At 41.0% G+C, this 25,161-nt stretch overlaps 1 protein-coding gene across 1 annotated transcript in view; it reads right to left on the reverse strand.

Moving 5' to 3' along the window:
* Positions 1-1,978: 1,978 nt before the first annotated feature.
* The window catches only part of LOC114573110 (glutamate receptor ionotropic, kainate 2), a 36,979-nt gene continuing 13,796 nt past the window's right edge, over positions 1,979-25,161 (reverse strand). The window contains exons 7-16 of the mRNA XM_028605049.1: positions 15,622-15,765; positions 14,682-14,789; positions 14,446-14,559; positions 14,162-14,368; positions 13,244-13,467; positions 9,299-9,417; positions 8,298-8,515; positions 7,636-7,861; positions 4,133-4,383; positions 1,979-2,143 (exon numbers count right to left, since the gene is read on the reverse strand). Of these exons, the coding sequence (XP_028460850.1) occupies positions 1,979-2,143; positions 4,133-4,383; positions 7,636-7,861; positions 8,298-8,515; positions 9,299-9,417; positions 13,244-13,467; positions 14,162-14,368; positions 14,446-14,559; positions 14,682-14,789; positions 15,622-15,765 (1,776 nt within the window). The remainder of the gene's footprint in view (positions 2,144-4,132; positions 4,384-7,635; positions 7,862-8,297; positions 8,516-9,298; positions 9,418-13,243; positions 13,468-14,161; positions 14,369-14,445; positions 14,560-14,681; positions 14,790-15,621; positions 15,766-25,161) is intronic.

Consider the following 25,161-nt stretch of genomic DNA (forward strand, 5'->3'; position numbering starts at 1 on the left):
ACTATGGTAACAAACAGGAAGTGCCTCAAAACTGCTGATTATTCCCACATCACATTTACTGCAGTTACATACATTCACAGGTCGCCCATCACTGAGGTTTAAAATTCATTCCTGCCCATGGAAACAGCGGTTAAATACCACATAGTAGCTGCTCAGAGGCTTTCGTTTATTTTTACATGATCTTCCTCAGCAGAAAAGAGTTGCTCATTTGAAATGGTAGATGTTACAATTTTGCATTTTTTATGAGTACTTTTAGGAGTTCTCATCCATGGGGGCTCAAAAGTTGACAATGGCAATTAGATGTTGACATGGCAACTGAGCAAATCTTAGATGCTGCTGATGAAGATCATGATATGATCAAAAGCTGCACACCAGCTACTAAATGGACCTTGGGTTGAGACTTGTGTTTTATTTATAGCCAATAGTTAATTTTCACTGCCTGTCCACAATGCAAAGATCTACATTTATCTACAAGTCTTCTTTTTCTAAAACATAATCTGTCACTGCTATGGGATTATTTCAACCTTTTTCTTTTCAATCAAGTCAACTAGTTTCAATACTTTTCTTGTATCAAGTGATGATTTTCTTCTTCTAGTGCAGCAGTTTGACTCATTATGTCTTAAGTAGGACTTTCAGGACTCGATACTGTGAAAGATCCAATGATAAACTTGAATTATCTGCTGTCAATGAGGGCTAAAATGTAGCCTGGTAACAACATTGTTTACATGTTTACTTTCACAAGCAACATTTGCATGTTTTACTATGTCTTACATGGTAACTCATCATAGCTAACCACTTGTTGTCAGCAAGAGTTTGCTGATAGAAGCTCTGTTTCTATTTCCAGAATGAGTCCCCACCTTTCCAACTTTGAGCACCACTTAGTTTTCGGTTTCGTTGTTCTTACCCAACAAAAACCACCACATTGCCCCCAGACAATATGTACAGCTGGCCCCATGATACTGACAGACAAAAGACTAAATCTCTGATTGATGAGAGAAATGAACCCTACACAGCAGAGTTTGAAGCCCCACAGCCACTAGTTGACAGGATTTGAGGGCTGAGTTGGTATCTGCTACATATTTTGTCCTCAGGAGGGGCTACCATGATACAAAGTACTACAAAACCTCTTGTTCTTGTACAAAAACAAACATTATTTTGTAGAAATCCTGCATTTTTAAACAACAACTGATACAGTGAAAACTGCAGACTGCGTGTACGGACGGACATGAATAAGGACTTTGACAGTATACATTGCTTGTAGAGGCTTTGAACATAATAACAGGCATGGTAGAAACTAAGTTCTTCACAATGGCCGAACTTTGGCACGAGAAAGGCATTACAAAAGAAAACAATGAGTATTTGACAAGGTCAGCATAGGTGATTCCAAACTAAACATCACTTTTATACATTGGTTCATAGTAAACCATTTGGCACTGACTACCGTTCCCTTTGTTGATGTGAGATTAGTGTTTGTTTAAATCATTTGAAAGAAACTCAAGCCACTGACGGGAGGGACCGATGGGGTCAAACACACATGGAGGTAAGACAAAAGGGCATTGACATCAACTGAAAAACTACATCTGGTGTTACTGTCACAATAGAGTTTTCCCTTCTGCACAGGTGTGTCAGATGAGAGTGTGTAGGTGTGTATGTATACAGTATATATGTTATGTGTATGTGTTTAAGTCCACTTCTAGTGTGGACCAGACTTATGTTTTGACCCAAACCTGCTTGGATCCCTTTTCAATTTACATACTTTTGAGTCCTTCCTTTCCAGCTCCCTTCAAAAAAATGAACGTCACAGTGAGGTGACACTGCTCAGGTATCTATATTTCCACAGGAAACATCCATCTACATAAGCAAGTGGGTTCGAAAGGAATCCTGTTTTGACTGCTAACCCTTAGTCTGCGGTTAAGTCCGCGTTCATTTGACCCCTCCATGGTTTTTATCGAGGGTGTGTTTGGGGTATGCTCAGCATTCATGCCATGGTTTCCTTTCCTGGGAGTCTCCTGTCGTTGAACGTGTGCATGTTAATGACCTCCTCTGTCTTAACGATGACGGGCGGCTGAGGCTTCTGTTTGAGGCGGCGTTTGCATTTCAGAGACACACGAAGCTCATCCATCATGGCACTGCAAAATGATCGCTGCAGAAGGCAACAGGAAAGAGGGAGAAGTTATTGCTGGCACCATGCTGTTTTGCCACACTAGACAAATCTATACATTTTTTTCTACATACAATATGCATTCATTGGTAACATTGTGGTGGGGCTATATTCATGTCCATACTAATTCTATTTCAATGCATATTTTCTTCAGACAATGGTGTGTTCCAAAGTATTGCTTCTGTTTGTATCATATAACAATACACGGCCAAAAGTATGTGGACACTCAAACATCACCCCTTTATGTTGAACATTAAAAAACAAACTATAAAAACAGTTCCAGAACAAAAGTACACAAAATGATGTAGACATAAGCTTTACAGCTTAACTATCACACAAAGGTCTGAATGGTGTTTCAGAGCCTTTAGCACCCTGCCAAGAAGAGAAACATTCAACACTTGCAATTTTTGGAAAATGAAAACATATTGAATAAAGGACTAAATATCCTCTTCAGCAGATTAAATCCAAAAATATTGGTACCTTCTTTTAAAACATAAATCACCCCCTCACAGAGTGACGCATGTTATGTAACATCAGTGATATGTGCCTCTGTCATCCCTGCATTGTATGTGGTGTGAAATCCTATAAAATGTCAATATGCTTGAGCATCAATGTTGCCAAGACAAATTCCCATGCATTCACTCTCTGATTATGCAAAGGGTGTAGGAGGAGAGATGATATGAAAGAGGAAGGAGAGCAGTAAAATATGAAGCTATTATTTTTCTGTTTGTGTATGTGCGTAGGTGTGTGAGATGGATATCTGTAGGTGGCTTATGCACCAGGTATTTTTGTTTTTCTCTCAATTTTTTACATATATTTGTCTGGCGCATGAATGAGATATTTCGCACACTTGGGAAGATGAGTGATTACAGAAGTAGAGAGGGGCAGGAAAGGGTGAGAGAAAAAGAAACGGTGAAAAACAATGAGGAGGGATATGGATTAGAGTGATGGAGAAAAGAAGGAGAACGAAGGGGGTAAAAAAGGCGGTTGGCAGGGAAAGAAAATAAAATAAGGCTTGTTGTCTGCATGCAAATTGCTAGCACCTTGGCAGCCTAGAGATTGTGGCATTTGCAAATTATCTGAATATTATGACCCAGTCTTGCAGCTCTTGATTAATGATAGCTGAGATGTGTTCTGAAACATACGCAGACCTTAAAAAACCCAGAAACTAATTACTATTGCAATAAAGTAACATGCCGCTGGGCTGTGCTAATTCTGTAGATGTAAATAATTAAAACACGCTATCAAAAGAACTTTCACAATTATCTGGGAACATCATTGTACGAGTTAAAGAACACTAAATATATATACTCCACACTGTGTGATGAATCATGTGCACTCAGTACTAAAATAGAGCACAGATTAAACAGTCTGAAATATATTCAGTCTTTTGCTAGAAAGAAACATAACCAAAGGGGCGGGGTGGGTGGATGCAAATATGCTGCACTGTGCGCATGGTGAATGTCTTCAGACAAATCTCGAGATTAAAGGATAAATTCACATTTTCTTAAGTCTGTCTTACAAACAACACTCGCATGCAGTTTTTGTTTGCTGTAATGATTCCTCTCGTCCATACTGGCTGTGCAGAGATCCCATCCTGATGTGGCATACAATTAAGAGATGGGGGAAAAAAATCCACAGTGCATGCAAAAGTGCAAGGGATTACTTCACAGCCGGCATGGACAGAAGGAACAGTTACAGCGACCAATGACTCTGTACATATGGGCATTTGAGTATTGTTTCATCACCAAATCATTCTCAAACCTGCAAAAAAGAACAAACATGCAAACTAAAAATGCACTACAAGTGTACAATACAGTATGTATGTTGTATTTGATAGTTTGGGTTAATTTCTCAAATTTATGGTTTGCTTTACCTTAAATGATGAAATTCCGAATAAAAGACTACCATCTTTAAGACAAATTGGCAAAAGATTTAATTCTTAACATGCATCAGAAAAGACTCCAGTACCTTTTCCAGCTGGGCATTCTGCTTAGACTTGTAAAGCACCTCCCCTACAGCCACAAACACTGACAGCACCAGTCCTGCAGCCAGCACGATGAAGATCCCGCCGATGTTCTGCACCCCCAGAGCGCTGGCCTCTTTGCTCTCCTCCTCGGGACAGCCGTTCCCTCTCCACCACTTTTCCTTCATCATGTGCAGCTTCCCTTCCTCCTGCAGCTGCAGAATGGCTATCGTGATCTTGTCTCTGTACGGAGAGCCTGTGAGGAGACATGAGATTAGCGAGCCCGGATAATAGCAGGATATGATAAAACCAGATTATGCCTTGCAAAATTATTGTTGAGTTTATGTGTATATTTAACCAGCGGTGGTGGGTGTACTGTATGAAACACACTCTGGCTTGCATGTGATCATATAACCTGTCATGTTATTGTTGGCTGCTTAGAGGGAGTTCTTTTGTAAGTCCTTCTTCAAATCCCACTAATCCCTATATTCACGAAGTGATTCCAAAATTCTCACTCCTCTCTGCAGTGTGTGAATTATAATGCACAGGGAGTTGGCAACAAAGACTTGGCTTTGTGTATCAGAACTGCTGTTGATTCTGACAAATTAGCTGCTCTTTGCACACGCTTTCATATGCCATAAATTGTGCGTATAAACAGGAAAAAACAGAGAAGCCCAGTGGAGTCTACTTTACAAGGGTGCATATGTGTTTGGGATTAAATGTGTGTATCTGAGATAGGGTTGCACTATCAGTGTGTTTTTATGCATGTTAGTGTCATTATGAGTAAAAGAACCCAAATCCGCAGACAGTGGGAAGGCGCCAGAATTAGCGACAAGGCATTAAGGCGCAGCGGGTGCTGGCTTGATCAAAGGAGGAGTAATCGTTGTGGAGTACCCGAGTGGGGTCGTGTTCCTATCCCATCCAGAGCAACACACGGCCAAACGAGACGCAGTGCACCCTGCCTGAACCAGGCCAGGGAAGATTAATATTTACTGTGAGCATTCATGTTTCATTTATAAACTGGTTTAAAAGCTTGTTAGTGTATTGATATGATTACAAACTCATACATAATTAAGCCTGGTTGCACATGCACATTAATGTGCTTATTTAGAGTGACTTAAAAGAGATAAAACAGTAGTAAAATGTAAAATAATTATAATACCGACAGATGATAGAAATCATTTTACGAACATGGGAACATTTTGAGCTAAAACTTCGGGGGGAATTAATTCAATATGGCCCCAGGTAGCATCACTTTGTCTGTTGCTCTCATACAGTTTTGCCTGTCAGCCCCTTCAGATGATTCCCTCTCTGTCTCATCTATCATGTATCTGCTACCATCCATCATTCTTTCATCTCCATGTCTCTGTGTATTTAGACTGACAAGGGGACATTAATACAACAATGGAAAATTACACAAAGTGCAGCTGATTTTTGAATAGCATAAGAGTGTTTGCTTCTTTGATCATGACATGTTTTTGAGTGTACCAGTGGTGTGCTTCTGGGTGTATGTGCTGTTCTATGTGACATGCACACTTTGAGACATATACGTTACATCCATCCATTCTGTGCATGTACAGTAGATATGACTGCATATTCAAAGCTGTGCATATCTACTGTACATGCACAGAATGGAATGTGAAAAGCATATGCTTGCTTTATTTGAAGATGAGAAATCTATCAAGTATCCCAGTCCCTGGCTCCCCTCATATTTCAAATGATTAATGATGGCCTAACAAAGCAGGCCTTGGATAAATGCTAATAGGATGGGTCCTTAGAGAGGAGGATATGGAGAGCGGGGCCCAGGCAAATGGAAAAGCGCTGTGCTTGACACACTGTGCATACACAACTACCTGACAGATGTTCAACAGCAGAGGACATCCATCACTCCCACACTGTCTGGCTTCAAGTATTAATGTGATCATAGTTTAAGTTGATAGCCGTAGATGACGCATTTGCGTTTTGGGAACAGGACGTGTGAAAACCGTCAAGCACTAAAAGGTTAAGACTTATTATACGACTTGCTCTGGTTTATTGCTGTAACAGCCCTACAGGGAATGCACTGCTAAACAGTGTTGAGCAGGGCAAAAGTTATAGTCTAGATGTTGACATGAAGGCTGAGGTCTTCATGATGTTTGGGACAAGGAAACAAGGGGAAACAAATAAAATAGTCCTATTCTTCCAAGACGACATCTGGCATGAAAACGGAACTCACTTTGAATTAATGATGCAATTAACGAGACCTCTTCTATTACAGCAGAAACATTTTAGAGGCTTTATTTCTGAAATATTGAGCAATGAACATCAGAATTAGAGATTGAAATGAGTTAGAGGGCAGTAATAACTTTGAAAGTGGACATTTTTAATCATTTTTCATGCATTAAAATACTAAACCACTTATCGCGGAATTGAAGTGATTTGGGGTATATTTTGTAGTCATACAGTATATTTGATACACTATATCACCACATGAATGGAAACAGAGCTGATCCACGTTCTAGGTCTGTGTGTCCATCTCAAGGACATCAGTGTAAGTACTTCTGCACTTACGGCGCCACAGTGGGACTATATTTCACAGCATAACCTCAGCTTTGTTACAGCCACAGCAATCATGGCATCCCTGCAGATCCATAACTGGCCCATACTCATCAGCAGTAGCCGGGTCCAGATGTGGATGGCCAGAATTAATCCTCCATATTTTGATGGCCTTCATATCACTGGTGATATATGTGGCTATTACAGCTGGTTGCAATGCTCTCTGTGGCCTCGTCATGACCACTCTAACCTCTGTGACATGAGGATTGAAACCATCGCCAGTTTTCCCTGGAGTATCAGGATTGTAAGCAGCATGTTAATTAACCCTGAAAACACTGCTCTATATGCAACAAAACTGTTATCATTATACAGAAAGTGGAAACTGTTTTGGTTCTTGTGTCCCATCATAGGATGACAAAAGCTGGATCAAATAAGCAGGTTTGGAAAGTTCTTAGTGTTCATTTTATACTCTGAAAGGCTTTGTTCTTGGGGTTTAATGCTCAGACATAATTCAGACTGTGTCAAGTAAGTCACAGGGAATTGCACTAAATTGACTTACTGGTTGCTTTCTGTGATTGTTTCACTGTCTTAAACTCACTGCCTTACGTGACTGCAAAGTAGGCTAAAACACACCGTTAAAAATCATTATGGCTAGAAAAAACCAAAGGGCGCCTGTTTCTTGAGCCCTGGGCACATTTTAACCTTATCCATAAATTCAGCCTCTTCGGCCATTCGCTTTTCATTAAGATAAACCTTTTACACCTCGCACTGTTGAAGCATTATACCTGTGACCCCATCAATAAAGGTCAACCTTTTCATTCTCAGAGCTTATCAATCATCCACACTACATGCTTATACCTTTATCTGTCGCATAGTATCTGCAGTATCTCTCTCTGACCTAAAGCTTTTCAAACGTTTTCATAAACACATCAGGCAGCCGCACGGAGGCATACAGAGGTTCAAGGTTATTTACCCATAGGTGTTCCCACTCCGTAGGCTTTGGAGTCTATGAGGCCTCCGATCTGTGTGAGGTTGCAGTTGCGCTGGGTGACAAACTCAATGGTAGTGGACTCCATGAGGAAGGCATAGTCTGAGGTCAAGGCGCGCTGGATGCCCTCATCCACGTTCTTGACCATCACAGATTGCCTCCTGCTGTTCATGAACTCCCACATCTTGTCGTAGGTGGAGATTTTAGTTTTCTACAAGATAACAAAGAATAGAAGGGGAATGAGATTGGTGCCGGTATTAGGAACTGGCAAAACAGGTGGTGGCTTTTATTGTGAAACAGTCACAGGAAATACAATACATTTGTCACCAAGGTTAGTGCTAAACATGATTTTTAATAAAAAATGCATCTAGAAAACAGAACATGGTAATTTTTTGATAGCAGATCAGTTTTAAATATGGAAATAATTATTGAGTGACTCCTTTAATAAAACAATATGAGTTTGTTTAGCTGCACAGTAAACAGATACAGCAGTAAAGTATTTTGTGTTTTCTGGGGTATTAAACAACACTTGCTGTTACCACGGGTGACCATGGATGTCTAAAATCTTAAGGATTATAAATTTAATAAGTGAGAAAGAAGGATTCTTCATAAAACCACCCTGTAAACACCCTGGGGGACCCAGCTACCTTGAAGAAGGTCATGGTGGCGCCGTCCTCCACCACCCCGTACAGGATTTTAGTTTGCTTGGCCAGGTCATCGGCCGAGTCTATGGGCGACTCCATCCTCTCCACAGTGAGGAAGGCAGCCAAGTTGGCCGTATATGAGGAAATGATGATGAGGGTGAAGAACCACCAGATGCCTCCCACTATTCGAGTTGACAGGGCCTTGGGCATGAGCTCTGAGCCTGGTGTGAGGGAGGTGGCAGGAGGCATTGTTTATTTTTAACATGTAAAAAAAGAATCTAGTTTAGATTTGTTTTCAGCTCAGGCAGATGTAACACTCTCTTCAAGAAGAAATCACTTGAGAGAGCTCTCTAAACAAGATAACTGTTGGATTTCAAACTAGGGAAATGATCTTGTCTTGGTCACAAGTGAGCGCTTTAAATAATGCAGGAAATGCAGAAGAACACTATTTAAAAGTGTCTCCTGAGAACAAGGTGTTTGCATAAATCTATCCTAGAAAATCAAACACAGTGACGGGCTGTTTAGGCCAGAGAGTCATGTACCCAAGGTAACCTCACATCCTGACTCCACACCCCACTGATCTCTAGGTGCTGATGGGCCAAGGGCAAGAGGAGAGGACACTGGGTATAATAGTACTATCATTACTTTGATAAAGAGCATAATAATAGACTCTAGAGCGTGTGAATAAATCTCAATAGCCATGCTATTTGAGCTGCTGTTGATAAAAACATTGATTAACATTTCTTCAAAATGTCATCTCTAAGTTGTATTTGAATCTACCCTGTATACACATATATTCTGTGTTCCTATGAGCTAAATTGATTAAATAAATAAAAAACATGACATGCACATTTAGTCTAAGTTCTGTCTTCCTATCAGTGGACCCCCAGAGTTCTCTCTCTGTTGCCGCTGGCTTGGACAAAACAACCCAACCCTCAGAGACAGTGGGATAAAGAGAGCTTCAGCTCTACAGAGCAACAGCAGCCACAGACTGAGGCAACTACCTTGCTGCATGAGAGCCCCAACTCCAAACCAGAAACTATTGAGCAGCGTAAAATTGTTTTCCACTACATCCGAGTCTGGGTTGCATGGATGCGGGTTGTACCACTCGTAAGGGCTAAACCTATAAAAGGAGAGAGCACAGAGACACATATGTCAGCACAAAGCAATGAACATTTCAAAACATTGAGAGCAGGAACAAAAGGAATGTAAATGTGTGGGAATCCTGTGTTGTGGCTTCAGGGTCGGAAGCTCCTGCAGAGACCAAAGCAAATCATTCTGGCTTTCGCAGAGATCAACTTATTGGCATATTCAAATGCCATCAGTTTATTGTGAGAACAGATCAATAGGCTGGGATAACACTGTCACTGGTGATAATGTTCCAGTACGTGATGATCTTTGGAGCTCATTTGGATTCACTGACTCCGGAGCCTTAATGTGTTTCCCCGAGCAACTGCAATCACCGTTACTCTGTGAATGCCACGTCCTCCTCACACCCCCAACATGGGACTTGCTTCTTCTTTTTTCTCCTGGTTTCCCGATAGCCATCTTTGTTCTTCCACCCCCTAGCTGCTTTATTCTTTTCTCACACTCCCGTCACATCTTCATCTATTTTCCCCATCCTGCACCATTCCCACCCCAACACCGCATTCCCCCCTGATTACCTTGCATCCCCTATGAACCTCCCCCTTTTACCACCAGCCTCCCACTGCCTGCCTTGGCTGAGTGTCTCCAGGTCAGTCGTGGACATTTCTCATTTATTATCCTAAGCAAAAGTGGCATGGCATTAGCACAGGGTGATTGGGTTAGTGTTAAGCATCAGGAACTGATTGAGTTTGTGCTGAAGTGGGTGATAGCAGGAACATTGCTTATGCAGAGTTGAGGGGCCCATCAGGTAAGGCTGTTTAGCAGCTTTTCCCCTCAACATGCGGCATGCTAATAAGCCCGCGGGTGCAGCCTTAAAGGTTCAGACTGCGATGAAATCTGATGCCATGTGTCAGTTGCAGCTTTTAGAGATGCACAGAGACATATATAGATATATACTGTGTTTACAAGGCACAGAGCAGTATTTCACATTACCAAACCAAATGTTACATGGCGGCAGTTTTATAGTAGCACTATTTGCTACAGATACAGCATTATTGCTGATCTACATACAGATATGTCATTTGATCTCTCCTTGTTGTTGATGCAGCCTAATTAACAGACTTATTTACAAGCATCGTAAACGTGCAACATTTTTGTCATTTTGCTCTGCCTTTACAGCTATTTGCTATGCCATCCCCTTGAGAATCATCTACCTGGACATGGTTGTGATGACACACAATAATTCTTGCTGTCAGCCCCATCAGGATGTCGGATTTGCTGGAATGTCAATGAGCTCGGTCTCCTTGGAACCACAGGCAACTGAAACGGCACAATGGCCTTGTGGATGTGCAGAATGCAGTGTGTGCGCTTGCATGTGTTCGTATAAGTGTGTGGTTTTATGGCTGTGTGCATCAAGCCTCTGGCGCATGAATGTTTGCCCATGTGCCTTTATAGCTGTGTGCATTTTTCCGTGGTTGCAACTGTGTATTTGCATTTGCTCAACCAAATCCATCTCAAAGTCAAATGTTTTCAGGGATGATTTATTTACGTTGCCGTTTACAGAAAAACAATGTTGAGCTGCAGCTGGAGACCAATTGTGAGTGACACCTGATATGTGCCATAGGTGAGTGTAAATCTATACAACATGCTCTTGATTGGATTGCGTTTGTCCCTCTCAGTGACTACACGTGTATTCTGTATGCAACAGGCCAAGTGGTTCCTCTGGATGACCTTTGCCTGCAGCTGGCCCGTCCTGCAGGCCGTGTTTTGCACACCGATCACCAGGAAAAAGGGGACGTGAAACATGCGGACGTAAGGTCACCTCTTCACATAGAGCACAAGGGAAATGTCGAATTGTGCACAGAATTCTAAAAAGATCCCCCCCCCCCCTTTTCCTGTTCCACTTCTCCTTCGTCCGTCCCCGGCCACAATAACACAACACGCTCTCTCCATTAACTGTCTGTTGGATTCAATTACTCTGGCTGGCATTATAGATCTGCTGCCTTTCTTCTCTCAGGCCATGTGAAGAGGCTGTGTTGGGGGGTGTTAAAATCACAGGCGTCTGGGACTTGGACTGCCAAACTGCAACATCCTGTAATTACATGTAAACATTTTATAATGCAATTTAAATCATTTATTCTTCTTGGCAGGTGGACATTTTCTAGACTGGAAGAGGTTTTGCGATCTGAGAGAATACAATTTTGTTAATAAACAGAGGAATCAATTCAACCACAAACAGAGCTAGAAGGAACCACTGAGTGAAATGTATTTCTCTGGAGCTTGAAATTAGATATGTTATTTAATCAGAAAAGATAGTGTGTGTGTGTGTGTGTGTGTGTGTGTGTGTGTGTGTGTGTGTGTGTGTGTGTGTGTGTGTGTGTGTGTGTGTGTGTGTGTAAAGCAGTTCAAAGACTTGAATCCCTGGTGAGATTGAAGGTGTCTAGTGTTTTATTGTGCAAAATCAGACCTTCATAAACTCACTCCACTCACTCTATTTGCAGGGGATTAAAGAAAATAATATACTCTGCTTTTGGGGGATTGATCAATCAATCAGTGGCCATCCAATCAATACTACAATTATGAGAAAACTAACTCAGCGAACTGAAGAAGAAAACACTGTACTTCAGATTTCAACTTTGCTGAATATTTTTACACATAGTGTAAGGACAAGCAATATTTATTGCCATGGTGGGCAAAAAAGAGGCACAATGCATGCATGCAGACAAGAGCATTATAATTTAATAAAAGTACCGAGGCCATTTCATTACAACCAGAAGAATATCAATATAATTGCATGCTAATCACTTACCCTGACCAACCGTGAAAACAAAGGGCTACGGGTATAATTTGCATATTCTGAACTAACTTAGGTGACAGTTGCTGCTTTCCTCTCATGTGATCATTGTGCCGGTAACATTTGATGAAATGTGCATTAAACCCAAACCTCTCAGCAATCAAATCGGAAGAGGAGCCCTGGGCTTAACACACATCTTTCCACATTGGTCATGCATTGGGGGTTTTAGGGGGGTGGGTTCATCATGATAATTGTAGGAATTGTACTCTTACAATGTCAGCATTGTACTTGTACATTTCTTACAGCAGATTAAGAGATATATAACAGGTAGCCTGTTTTACAGTTGCTGATGCTTGGCAAATGTGCCCAAAATAGCGTGTGGAGCTGATTTTAATGACCACGCCAGTGTTTTTCCTTGTTTTAACAGGTTTACTGTAAAGGTACAGCAGGTAATGAAATCTTTTTTTATTACCTTTTTATTCTTTTTCATCAAATCTACTTTATCAATGCATTATAATGACGCTAGAATAATTGTTATGCAAATTTATGGGTGGTGAGTTCAAGTGCTGGTGAAAGGTTCGGAAATCTGAGATTTTGTTCTTTTGGGCAATCACCACACCTTTTATATATATTTTATATATAACAGTCCACACTTCCAGTTGTATTTAAAGGCAATGATAATCAAATACAATTTAAAAGCTATGGTATGTTTGGGAAAATGTTCAACAGTAGTGTAAAGTACAAGCAAACATGTAAAAACATTGGCATGGTCCTTTAAAGTAACGTATTTATATTTTATATATTTCTTTGTTGTAGACCATATTTCCATCACTGAAGTCATCTAAAAATAAAGAGGCATGGACTGCCTATTGCAGGACTGCTTTGGCCACCAGTCACAGCTAGATCATTTTCAGTGAATAAATTCACCTCTTTAGGCCTGAGGGAGCAAGCAACTGCTGTGTGTCAGTGAAAGCAGGAAAACAGATAGGCAAAAAGGATGTGGAAGGAGGAAGGAGGGAAGGAAGGAGGAAGGAAGGGAAAGTGTGGGTATTGAGGGTAGACATGTTACCTGGCTATGACAAACAGCACACAACTGACACCCAAGCAAGCCAGCAGAATATACATCCAGATATCGGGCGAGAGGGGGTTGAGGAAGGAGAAGACCCCGGGGTTGGTGCCGTTGGGCTTGCGGTACAGGATACTTATCCCCAGCGTCATGTAGGGCTTCGAGAAGTCGATGACCTTCTCTCTGACGTAGGTGATGGCCAGAGGAGCCACTGCCAAGTCTGCTTTCTGCAATGACATAATACGGGTTGAGTGGGGTGGGTGGTAGGTGTTTGAGTCAACCAATAAAAAACAAACAATTGAATTAACATCTGATTTCTGTCGACAGCTGGTCTGGCCAATGTGTACAGGAATTAAAGCTGCGGCAGAGGAGAGAAAATAGCTGGGGTCATTAGTTCAGCTGGATTAGCAGTTAGGAAGCTGAGTTTTTCTGGAAATTACAGGTTATATGTCCTTCCAATCCTTCTTATGTGGTGTCAAAGGTGAGTCACTGAGGCAATTTTGGGATTAGATTAATCTTTAACAGATTATCCCCCTCAAACGTAAGATTAGCCGTTTTTGGTGCCTTGAGTTTTTTTTTTTGCATAATCCCTCCAAGAAATACATTATTCATCAAACAGTGCCAGATTTACTGTTTCCTTTTTCTTCCGTAGATTTCCTGCTTAAGGTTTTTGAAATTCTGTGGGTGGCGCCCTTTTCTTTTTATGTTGCTAATGCTAACTAACTAACTACCGTTTAGTTGTGAAGTCGCAAAAAACGAAAATGAATTAAAGCAAAAATGACACACGTCTCAGGCACGATTAGGTCATTGCATTGTTGGTTATTATAAGTAAATAAACTGGCTAGAAAATGCAGGAAATGGTCATTTCAGATTTTTCCCCCTGCATCTTACTATGTGCAGCCCTGTTGATAGTTGACTCACATGGTCCATTAGCTCCCGCACCATGCCGTTCCATTGCCCCGTGCTCTCATCCAGCGCTCCGTACTTCCCATCTTCCACTAATCGCACCTCATAGCGGAAGCCAAGGATGCCAGAGAGCTCCCTCAGCAGGTCGATACAGAAGCCCTCGAAACGGTCGTTCCCATACAGAGGCTTGTCTGACTTCTTAAACATCACATATGGCTCCTCCTGTACAGGGAAAACAAGTTTAGCTGTTGTTCTTTTCTTTGTGTGTGCTGCTTATGTTTTCATTTGTCTTTGTCTACCAGTATGGTGGATACACGCAGGGATTTGTTAGCCAGAGAGTCTGTGATGTTGGATGTCTTGCTTTTGTGAAACTCTGTCATATTCAGACCGCTGGGAGGATCCCATGTTCCAATCTGTTGAAATAGTTCAGTGTCATGTTTATAGCACCTTGTCTACTGATAAGAAAAATAATATTAACATTTTTCTTTAAGACTCAGAAGTCACACATCATCAACTACACCACTGTGTGACACACCTTTTCCAGCCCATCCTCCTTCAGACTGATGACATCCAGGTCGAAATCTGTCCTTAGTCCATTGGTCTTGTTAAAGAGAACACGTCCTGTCAAACCGTCCCAGTGAGCCTGCAGTCAGAAGCACACAGCATTATAAGCTAGAATCATCAGCACCGCCATTCCATTAACCTCAATGTATCGTCTTTCGCAACAATATCAACCTAACCGCTAACCATAAAACTTTTTTTTTGTCCCAATTATGAATTTTGTCTGGCTCTCCCTTCATTGTCTATCTCAACAACATAACAAGAAACAATAAAGCAGCCGGAATAGAAGCAGGTTTGACAGGTAAGAGTTCATTATGCATGTGGTTCATTGTGCTTGAAGTTTCACTTCAAAGCCATTGGAGGAACAGACGGGCATGGAGAGCGATAGCAGACACAAGAGGGGGAGGAAGCGCCAGCTACTACAATGGCTCATTCTGAAAATTACCTGCAATGATACCATCCAAAGAATGAAAGAGCTTTGTAGAACAAAGCAAATGGCTGACCCCGACTATAGTTAAGGAGACACACAGAGGCTTTGATATAAACACGGTGGAGTCATGCACGGAGAGAGAGTGGGAGACAGGGCGTGAAACATCACAAAAAAACATGTTGTTGCTGTGGATAATAAGGTTGTTATTTAGATTACATTGCAATGAAGATTATTGTGTTGTTGTATTGTTAAGATTAGGCAATAAACTTGTTATAGTTTATGTTTTATCATGAGGATCGCAATGTCCTTCAAGAGAAAGACAATAATACTGTAATGCAAAATGTGAAACTAAAAGGAAGTTCACAAAGGAAATGTTTGCAAACATATACTTGTGCTGATCAATACAACATGCGCATGCTAAAGTGTTCAGCAGATTCCATAGGTGAAGACAGGGCGCACATTGATAGCACTGATGGCTTTGTACCTCTTTGATGAGGCTGATGAAACGCCCCCCGAAGCGCCATGGCTTGTGGCGATTACACTGCAGAGAGCTGACTGTGATCTGCTGCGATTGCTGCACCGCCACCGCCACCACATGCACGGCATCGTACATCAGCGCTGCATCCGTCTGCAAACAGGAAGGTGATATCATTAGACATTTTCACCACACTGCCAATACATCTGTCCACATGACCTTTAATCCGTCCATTTGTTCACCTGCGGAGGGACACAAGAAGCCGTGTGAAGTCTCGGGTGACTTGCTTTATTCTTTTGTCAGGACAAGAGAACATAAATTAGAAGTAATGCCAGCAGTAAATGCCCCGCACAAATGGCACGGTGTCTCAGCCTGTTAGTAAAAAATACCCAACCACTGTCTGAGGCAAGGAGAAAGCTCCGCCAGGGAGAGTCTTTCGGTGGAAGGCCGGCCTGTCACTGTGAGGACTAATGGTTCCTAATGGGTGTGCCTGCTCTCTAGAGGGAGGGAACGCAAAACAGGCACCCGTGCATACGGGACAACTCTGACTGGCAGACTTGGTGTAACATGCTAAGTACACAGAACAAAGCATAGCTGGGATACATGTTTAACTGCATTGAAAAACACATATGATAGCCATCCATAAAATCCCAGTAATAAATTATCAAAGGGAGTAAATGCTTGAGCTAAAATTTCTAGCAGTCTAACAGTGCGATGCAGAGGTTTATCTTTACTTTCTGCCTGGCATACATGAATTCCTTTCATGCCGTCTGTCCTCACAGTTTGAGACACTCTACATTTACCCAGGTCAACACATTACAGCTTTGCTCAGATCCTTTTACTATGGTCCCACACAGGCTGAAATACACTGTGGTGATCTTATTTGACAAGTCCTGGATGACCAACCTGCGAGGGAGTATGAAAAATGACTTTGAGACCACAAAGTATCCGCAGCTATAGGGTCTTTGTGGAAGCGCCCGCTGTCAGAGAGAATGAGCGGGGCTTCGGCAGAGCTTGGCACACAGCAGGAGACCAGTGAGCTGCTGTTCAGCTCATATCAGTTCCCTATGTTGTCTCTATAGGCGCAGTAGAGCGTCCATGCCATCCATGTGGAAGAAAAGGAATGCAGGAAGGGTCTGGGAGGGGCAGAAATTGTGTTACATGTACAATTTATCCAACCTATATTTATAGTGGCAGGTCAATTAAAGAAATAAATCTTACCCCCAACAGCAAGAAAAGAGAACATTCAAGATAGAGAGGAGGGGAGGGAGTGGTGTGTGGTTGTGGTGGTGGGCAGATTGTCAGTTTTTAGCTCGTCCCCTCAGTCCCCATGTGCTTTTGGAGTTTGGTGACTGCTGATGTCAAAGGCAGCAGCAGATCAGAGGATGGGAGACCCATCTCTGAACTCTTTCATCCCAACTGCTTCCCTGGGAAAGGGGACAGCTACTGCCATATCTGCTCTCCCAGTGCAGGCAGGCAGTGTGTGGATGCAAGTGTGTGCTAGTGTTGTGGTGTTAATGGCAAATGCAGATTAGGAAAAGAGTGTCATTCTGCTAATCTATTTTATTGAATACTGGGGTGGACTTCTACACACAGTCAGTATCCAAACACTACTTTCTCCACTGAAGGGAAAGATTGGATGTCCAATCATCCAATTATTGTGTTATAAACTATATACAAGTTTTTTTTTTTTCCATTTTTAAACGGCTCACTCTGGTTTGAGAAAAGTTAAAATAATCACATTCAGTTTCAGTACACTTCTAAAGTGCACGATACATTTTGAATTCATTTATTCACCAAATTTACTTTGGAAATGGTTTTAGTTTGACAGTGACAGAGTTGAATTCCTGCAAGTCAAATAAAATCTGTGCAGTTTTCTACTAATCTTTTTTGTTCACCTCTTTACTTCAGTTTTTGCTTTTGACCTTTTCCTTCCAAAATCAAATCAATATTACATTCCTATTCTTCCATCTATAAACTTTTTATTAATTTGGGTCACGCTACAGCATGCACAGTATTTTCTAATAAAACATTATAAATATATTCGGTGAAAAACACTTCTGGGAAAAGAAATTGGACATCTTTTTCACTAAAATTAGATAGAGTTTGAAAGTTCTGCTTGCAAGTTTGTTTTTATTTTCTCCTTTTTCTACTGACCGAGTTTTAAACCCAGCTGGGATATTTTAGCACAACCTTGATGTTTGACTGAAGGCTGATAATTTAGGATTTTTTTTTTAAATGAAAGGGACTATTTTATGAGAAATCACATACTGCATATGTGCGTACACTGTTAAAAATAAAACTTTGACGTGCTACAATGACAATTGTATCGAGTTCTAATAATATATACCGCACGGCCCTGTCCAGAATTTTTATCTAGGCAACGATATAGACGGGAAATTGTTTATTGTAACATAAAGATCGATTTGCTTTCAAGATATATCAGTCTATTTAAGAACAGGAGTTTATCAGATGCTGTACATTGTAAACACAGTTGTGTTTGCTGCAGTGTTTGCACTCTGAGGCCAAATACTCCACCGAATCCCCCATCAGCCTCTTTGTTTGAATGATTTATGCCATTCTATTTGCTATTTCAGACTTAACAACCGTTCCTGGAAACATGTCTTTCCTCCATCTTTTAACTTTTGATTGCCGTGATATATCAAATATTGTCTGGTTCTAATGATTAATGTGGCAAAGATCTTTTTCCTATTTGCCTTTGCAGCAGAACAACTCCTGAAAACCCCTTTGTGATAGAAACAAAGAGAGAGGCTGGCATCAAGTGGAAGAAGGAGAGAAGTGGGGGGGCAAGTGAAATGATGGCTCACAGCTCTGGCAGATTGCATTCAATTTAAAAACAATCCAAGAGCGATCTTGATATTTATTTCAGAGCCAAGCATGGGTCCTATGGGGTGTTTGAAGTGCTTTAAGTGAAACCAATCTCGAACCCCAGGGACACACAGACAGAGAGGGGAAAGGGTTTCAAACAAGATGCCCAAAACCTTTGTTGCCTCGACTTTCTCGCCTCTCTCTGTCTCTCTTTCACTCAAACACCCACATAACCATCTTAAATCACACACAGAGCTCTCTCTGCTTCAATAAAAGTACCGGCCAAGATGCCCTTTTCCTAGGCTACATTTAATGACTCATATTTTTTTCCACGCCTTACATCTTCCTTTCCACCCCATGATGTCTTAGTTCATCTTTGCATGTTCCCGCTCTCATAAACATGACACATGAGGAGCATACAAATAATAACACACACGTGCAGGAACCAATTGGCAAGATGTGTGTATGCCACACACCAAAACGGGAACACGCTCAGACATAGTGACAAACCCCAAGCTTCCCAGAGGCATGCCTCGTTTGTTGTAGTTGCATGCAGTTTCCTAAATTTAGAACAGGTGAACTGCAAACTCTACTGAACTTGCTGCTGTGTGTCTGTCTATGTATGTGTGTGTATTTACACAAATATATTCCTTTCCACTGCATCAGTATTCACACCAGCTCTCCACCTGTGCATAATTCCTCTCATAATGTTGCACCCTGAAAAACGAAATCTCTTTCTCAATCAGTCGTCCTCTCCCCAGCATTCCTCTAAACACACACACACACACACACACACACACACACACACACACACACACACACACACACACCACGATATGAGAAAAACATGCGATAAAGTTGTTGAATATTGTGAAAATGATATTACTTGCGTTAAATAAAAAGATATTAAAGTGTACTCAATTCTGCATAACTGCTGCTTTCAGTATTTTGCTAAAGTACAACAAATTGCGTGGTGAATTTAAAACAAACAAAAGGAAATCATTTTCAACACTCTTTTTTGAACAAATAATTGAATATACTGTAAAAGGCACCACTAAAAAAAAGAATGACATTTTCTTTTTAATGTGTAATTTCTTACTGATATTTTCTTTCAACTAACACAAAAAATCTCTGAGTGTCTATTGCAATATGTCGCAGCCTTTTGTGATATGTATATTGCGGCAGTTGATATTGCGATGACGATAAAAAAAAATATATTGCGCAGCCCTAACACACACACACACACACACACACACACACACACACACACACACACACACACACACACACACACACACACACACACACACACACACACACACACACACACAATCTGTCTGGTGATGGACCTGTACTGCCATTGCTTGTGTACAGTAGAACTCCACTGTTTATACATATCATATACATCTGATTAGCCCTAATGAGATTAGCACTGACCTGTTATTCACCATGCATCACTGGGCTCCAGCTGCCAGGCCCAGAGCAACGCAACACGCGCACACATGCACGCATGCACGCACGCACGCGCAGCATTGCCATCAGCATCAGAGTCACAGTGTCAGCGGGAGAGAGAGAAACTCATTGTTTTGTTGGAGCCGAAGTCACTCTGCCCTCAGATCACAGACAGACCCATGGGGTTTGATGATTTGATAGAAGAAGGAGGTAATTATTCATTTCATTCCATAGTTTATATGTATGTCGGTACAACTCTTTAAGTCACACTTTCTGCTGTCAGACACATTACTGCTTTTCTAAACTTTATAATGTTTAGCAATTAAATCTTCGTTAGTTAATTCTCTGTAATAACTACACCATGATATTTAAATTTAACTCACCCCCCCACTAAGTGAGACAATGAATTTGATGAAATTGTCACTAGGAGAATGGACACTGGTGGGAAATGTCTTCACATAATTAGGGATGAATTTTAAACTTAGCAAGAAATATGGACTCTTAAAGAGCAGCTAGTGGGTGAGCGAACCACATTGACAAAAGTGGATTCTCTGAAAATGGATGAGGCTACATAACACTTCCTGTCATATAAATTACAATGAGGATTTTGGGAAATACATGTATTTGCTTTCTTGTCGAGAGTAACATGAGAAGATTGATACCCCTCGTAGCTCTCTGTAAGAAAGCAAATATGCAAAGTCAAATTTAACTATTTAAAGTCCAAGAAGCATACAGTTTACAGATATTTCTGATGCCTCAAAATTCTCTCAATATTATTACGTCTTTGCTTTTTTTAGTACTACTGTAATAATTAAATTCTAATGCAAGATGCATTTCTGGCATTGGTGTGTTACATTAGACCCTGGGGGATGAAACTGAGTCAGTGCACTAAGAATTGTGCAAACTTTCACTTCTAGGACAAAAATGAAAAGACAAGAGTTGAAAAACACTGAAATGTGACATATGTGATTTATGGGGCATATTATGGCTGTTTGAGGCCTCGCAGCAGAGAAGGGAAAGCAGGCAGTGTCAAATCATTTTGGTGGGGAAAAAGCCCTCGGGTGACTGCAGCTCCGTATGGTGCCATCTCTCTCTGTCCATAACTTTTCCACTCTGTCTCTCTTTGTCTCTTTCTTTCTGGCCGCCGATGTTCTTCCCCTGTCTCTCCTTAGTCTGGCCTCCCTTCACTTCTACTGTATCTCTTTCTCTATTTCATCCCTTTTGTCTTTCTGTCTTCCCTCTGCCTTCCCCGGTTGCTCTCTACAGTATTTTACTGAGCTGTACATGAGTGTTGCTTAGAGTGTGGGTATATTTGGGGCTTTGCCAGTAGTGTCACTGTCATTTTCCCTCTTTTTCTGTGCGTTGGAGGTTTAATCCCTTTCTCACATTGCATTTCCACATGCTGAGGCAACAGAGCAGCTTTGTTGCATTTTTCTTCTTTTTAAAATTAGTTTTGTTGTTTTTTCACAGGGAAGTAAGACTGGCTTCTTCCGACGAGGACCCCTGGGCAACGGATCCATTGATGGTGCAGGATTTATGTGAAAGCACATTCATGGTTTTATTGTAGATTTAAGCACATTTTAAAAGGGAATAAAAGGACTACATTGCAGTTTTTTTTGTTTAAAAGAAAGCACCCTGTGAGAGTGGTGAGAGAGTGGGTTGAACTCTCTTTGGTGTATGTGTATTCAGTTTTGACGTGGTGCTATTAAAGTATCTTATTAAATACTGACAGATGCGTGAATGATGACAAATCCCCACTCTGACCGAAACACTTGCCTCAACACTGTATATTTATATTCTGTAATGCCAATAAATAGTATATTTGAACTTCAGAAAAACAGTGAGAAGGGGAGAGACAGTTAGTGACCTTATCAAACGTTGAAAATAAACAATTTGTATACATAGCTAAATGGGAGAAAACATGCACAGACTGCTCATACTAACTACCTAGTCCCTCTTCTGTTTGTTCCAAACAAACCCCTGATGCTGCCAGAATCACGTTCTTGCACACAAGATTTTTCCCTACAGAAATGTCTAATTTTGGGTGAAAGCAAAAGCAATGAGCAGAATATATTAATTTTGCACAAAACAAGATTACGAGTCTACAGCCACGCCAGCAGCTCTGTGAGGCTGCATTTATCAACAGCAGTGCTTTGAGCTAAAAGCTAATGTCAGCATGCTAACTTGCTTACGAGGACAATGCTAACATGCTGATGTTAAGCAAGTTAGCGTGCTAACGTTTGCAAATTAGCAAGTTAACACAAAGTACAGCTGAGACTGATAGGAATGTGATTTGTGCATAGGTATTTGGTCATAAACCATAATATTGGATACATTCAAAACTTGACTTCCTGAAAAGAAAAATCAAGGGTTTACCAAAGTTATTAACAAGTAAGTAAGTCATTCTGAGGGGGACATTTCATGAGAATCCTTTTAATTTCACTCAAAACCACAAATGTTTACCCTCATGGTAGCGCTGGAGGAAAAGTTATGGGATCACCACAATCAGTTATGGATACATTCTCTAGGGATTATAACTATGTGTACAGAATTTCATGGCAAACCATCCAAGAGTTGTTCAGTGGAGACCAAAGTGGTGGACCAACTGACATACAGACCTACATTGCCATCCCTAGAGCCATGCCGCTAGCTGGAAATGGAGGTAGGGAGATCACAGATTATTATTGCAAGTAACTGCACAATAGAAACATCAAATATGATACGTGCCTCACTATTTTATTAAGTCTGACAAAAGAGGTAGTGAATGCTCGAAGCAGTGGTGTCCGACCAGACCCTTCAGGCAACAGCATGCTGTTGGCAGCACCGTCCACTTCAGAGTTCACCATAATTAGCACCATGCTGCCTAACCTACATCTGATTAAGTGGCTGTTTAACATGATGGCCTTTCCTCATATTTAATCAGCCTCCAGCCATGTTTAGCTTAAGAAGCTAGGAGCTGCCAACAGGTTTTTCTTCGCCTCACTTCATCAGATAAATACACTTTCCAAAATTTCCATAGTAACATAGTTTTTGGAATTCAAATGATTGTTAGGTAATCTGTTAGCCGGTGTTTTGTCGTTTTAACCTATTTAAAAAATCTATCGTTCTAAATTCCACCTCTCCATCTCTCTCCTGCTGCCTGTTTTTGCTCACAAAAGGCTTCTATGGACCAAGGGATCATTGGTGCTAATAATGTTGATGCTGTGCCAAGCCCAGCTGGTGGTGCCCGGCACAGGGCATCGAGTGTCTGCTCTCCACAGTTGCTGTCTTTAAAAGGCTCTCTCTTCTGCCAACTGGGATCAGAGGGAGGGAGATCACATTGCTGTAATGGACGCAACCAACCTGTGAACCTGTGTGGAGTGCAGCCTGGTAGCTCTGGATATCAAATACAACATTGAAGCACTGCGCTATTCTATTTAGCTGCGAAGAAAATGTGTTATCAAAGCACCGGAGAGCAGGTTGCAATAACACCTTATTAGAGCCTGATATTTAACAATATATTATATATTTTATATATATATTTGACTTTAACTGCCAAATTATGTAATTGCTTCACAGTTTTTAAATTTTTTTGGCATTTATGTACTTTAATCCTTTGTTACTAATAAGCGGACATTAATATTGATACTAATATATATGTGATAAGCTAAAATTGGCCGATAATAACAGTCATGCTGATGCATCGGTTGGCTGCTGAATTAAATGGAATCTTCTGCACTATATGTGGGTATTTACTGAGCACTTCCAATACACTGTGGAACTTATTTAAGCTGCAGGGGGAAAACTCAGTTTTTGAACAAATAAAATGAATCCCCAAATACTGAATCTAGTTTTCAGTAAAGTTTATTTGTGCATTGATTCATGTCAGGCAAAATAACAGAATGTGTCCTCTTTTCAATATCACATTGACTGGGGAACTCCAAATTTGGCTCCACATCCACACCGAGGACTCTCATTTGGTTGAAATGCTGCATGAATGAAGCTCACAAGGGAGAAGGATTCATGTGTCGCTATTCTCTTGCCATTGTCAGATTGCAGGCAGCCATGTGCTCCCCAACAACAAACCTGACCCAAGTCCTCCCCTTCAGAGGAGCCACCAAATGTGGGGAAGTTAATCAGACATCTTACAGTATGTGCTTCACACTTACACACTGTACAATACAAACACATCTAGCAGATTCCTCTATACCGTTCTTGTTATGTGGGTGGCTCCTACTCTACTCCCAGCAGTGCTTGTTAATGCCACAAGGTATCTGTTCTCTCCCCCCTCTCTCCCTCTTTTTCTGTCCCCCTGTACATTTCTCTGCAACAATGCTCCCTCCCTGTTTCTCTTCATCTGTACACAGTACCCTTTTATGCCTTCCAAAGACACAATCTTTACTCTTAATATAAACAAATCATCCGCTCCAAAAAAGTAAAAAATATAAAACTAAAACTCTTTATTATCTTTAAAGTCTTTATTAATCTGGGGGTCACTTGTGGTACGGGTAAGTGTTATTTAATAATACAGGTCCCAGAGCTCAGTTCATAATTACGTGTATCGATCACTGAGGACAGCAAACACACCTTGAGTGGCCACTCAAACAAACAATGGCTGAGAGGAATCCATTGTATCATTGTTTTAATCGAAGTCTAACAAAGAAGTCCACTGAACTCACGATCGAATGTTGTCTTTATTAAAATGCTCGTATGCTTCAGATTTACAATACAATTTTACAATAACGTGCAGGAGCCATGTTTCACAAAAGCTTGTCAAATGTTTGTCATTCATAAATGCAGATAAATTGGCAGGTACAGAGTTGGTTTCGATTAGTGAAATGCGTCCGAATTACAAGGAGAGGAAATGATCTCATGTTGCAAATCACAGCTTGCAAATCTGGTGAAAGATGGGACCCAGTATATGTGAATCCATCATTTCCTGTCAATCCCTTGTGCATGGGTATGCACATTGTTTCCCATGGGGGAAAGGCAGATTGACATTAATGAGTATATAGGGAGGCTGTTACATAATGCAAATACATTGAATAGCTAATGCTGGCCATGAACAGCATATTATAATGAAAATCTTAAGGATTTTGACCATATAAGTACATTTCCGTTTGGGCATCCCTATGTATTTGTCTCTCTCTTCCTTTCTTTCATTATTTGTATGTCACTAAAACTAGCTTTCCTTGTGTACAATGTACAGCCAAACAGTGTTTTTATGACTGAAGAGCTTTTTAAGGGGAAGAAAAAAAGGCAATTTACTTTTCTGTGTTGGGGACAAAT

Source organism: Perca flavescens, chromosome 18 (genome assembly GCF_004354835.1).
Source record: "Perca flavescens isolate YP-PL-M2 chromosome 18, PFLA_1.0, whole genome shotgun sequence".
Lineage (NCBI taxonomy): Eukaryota > Metazoa > Chordata > Actinopteri > Perciformes > Percidae > Perca > Perca flavescens.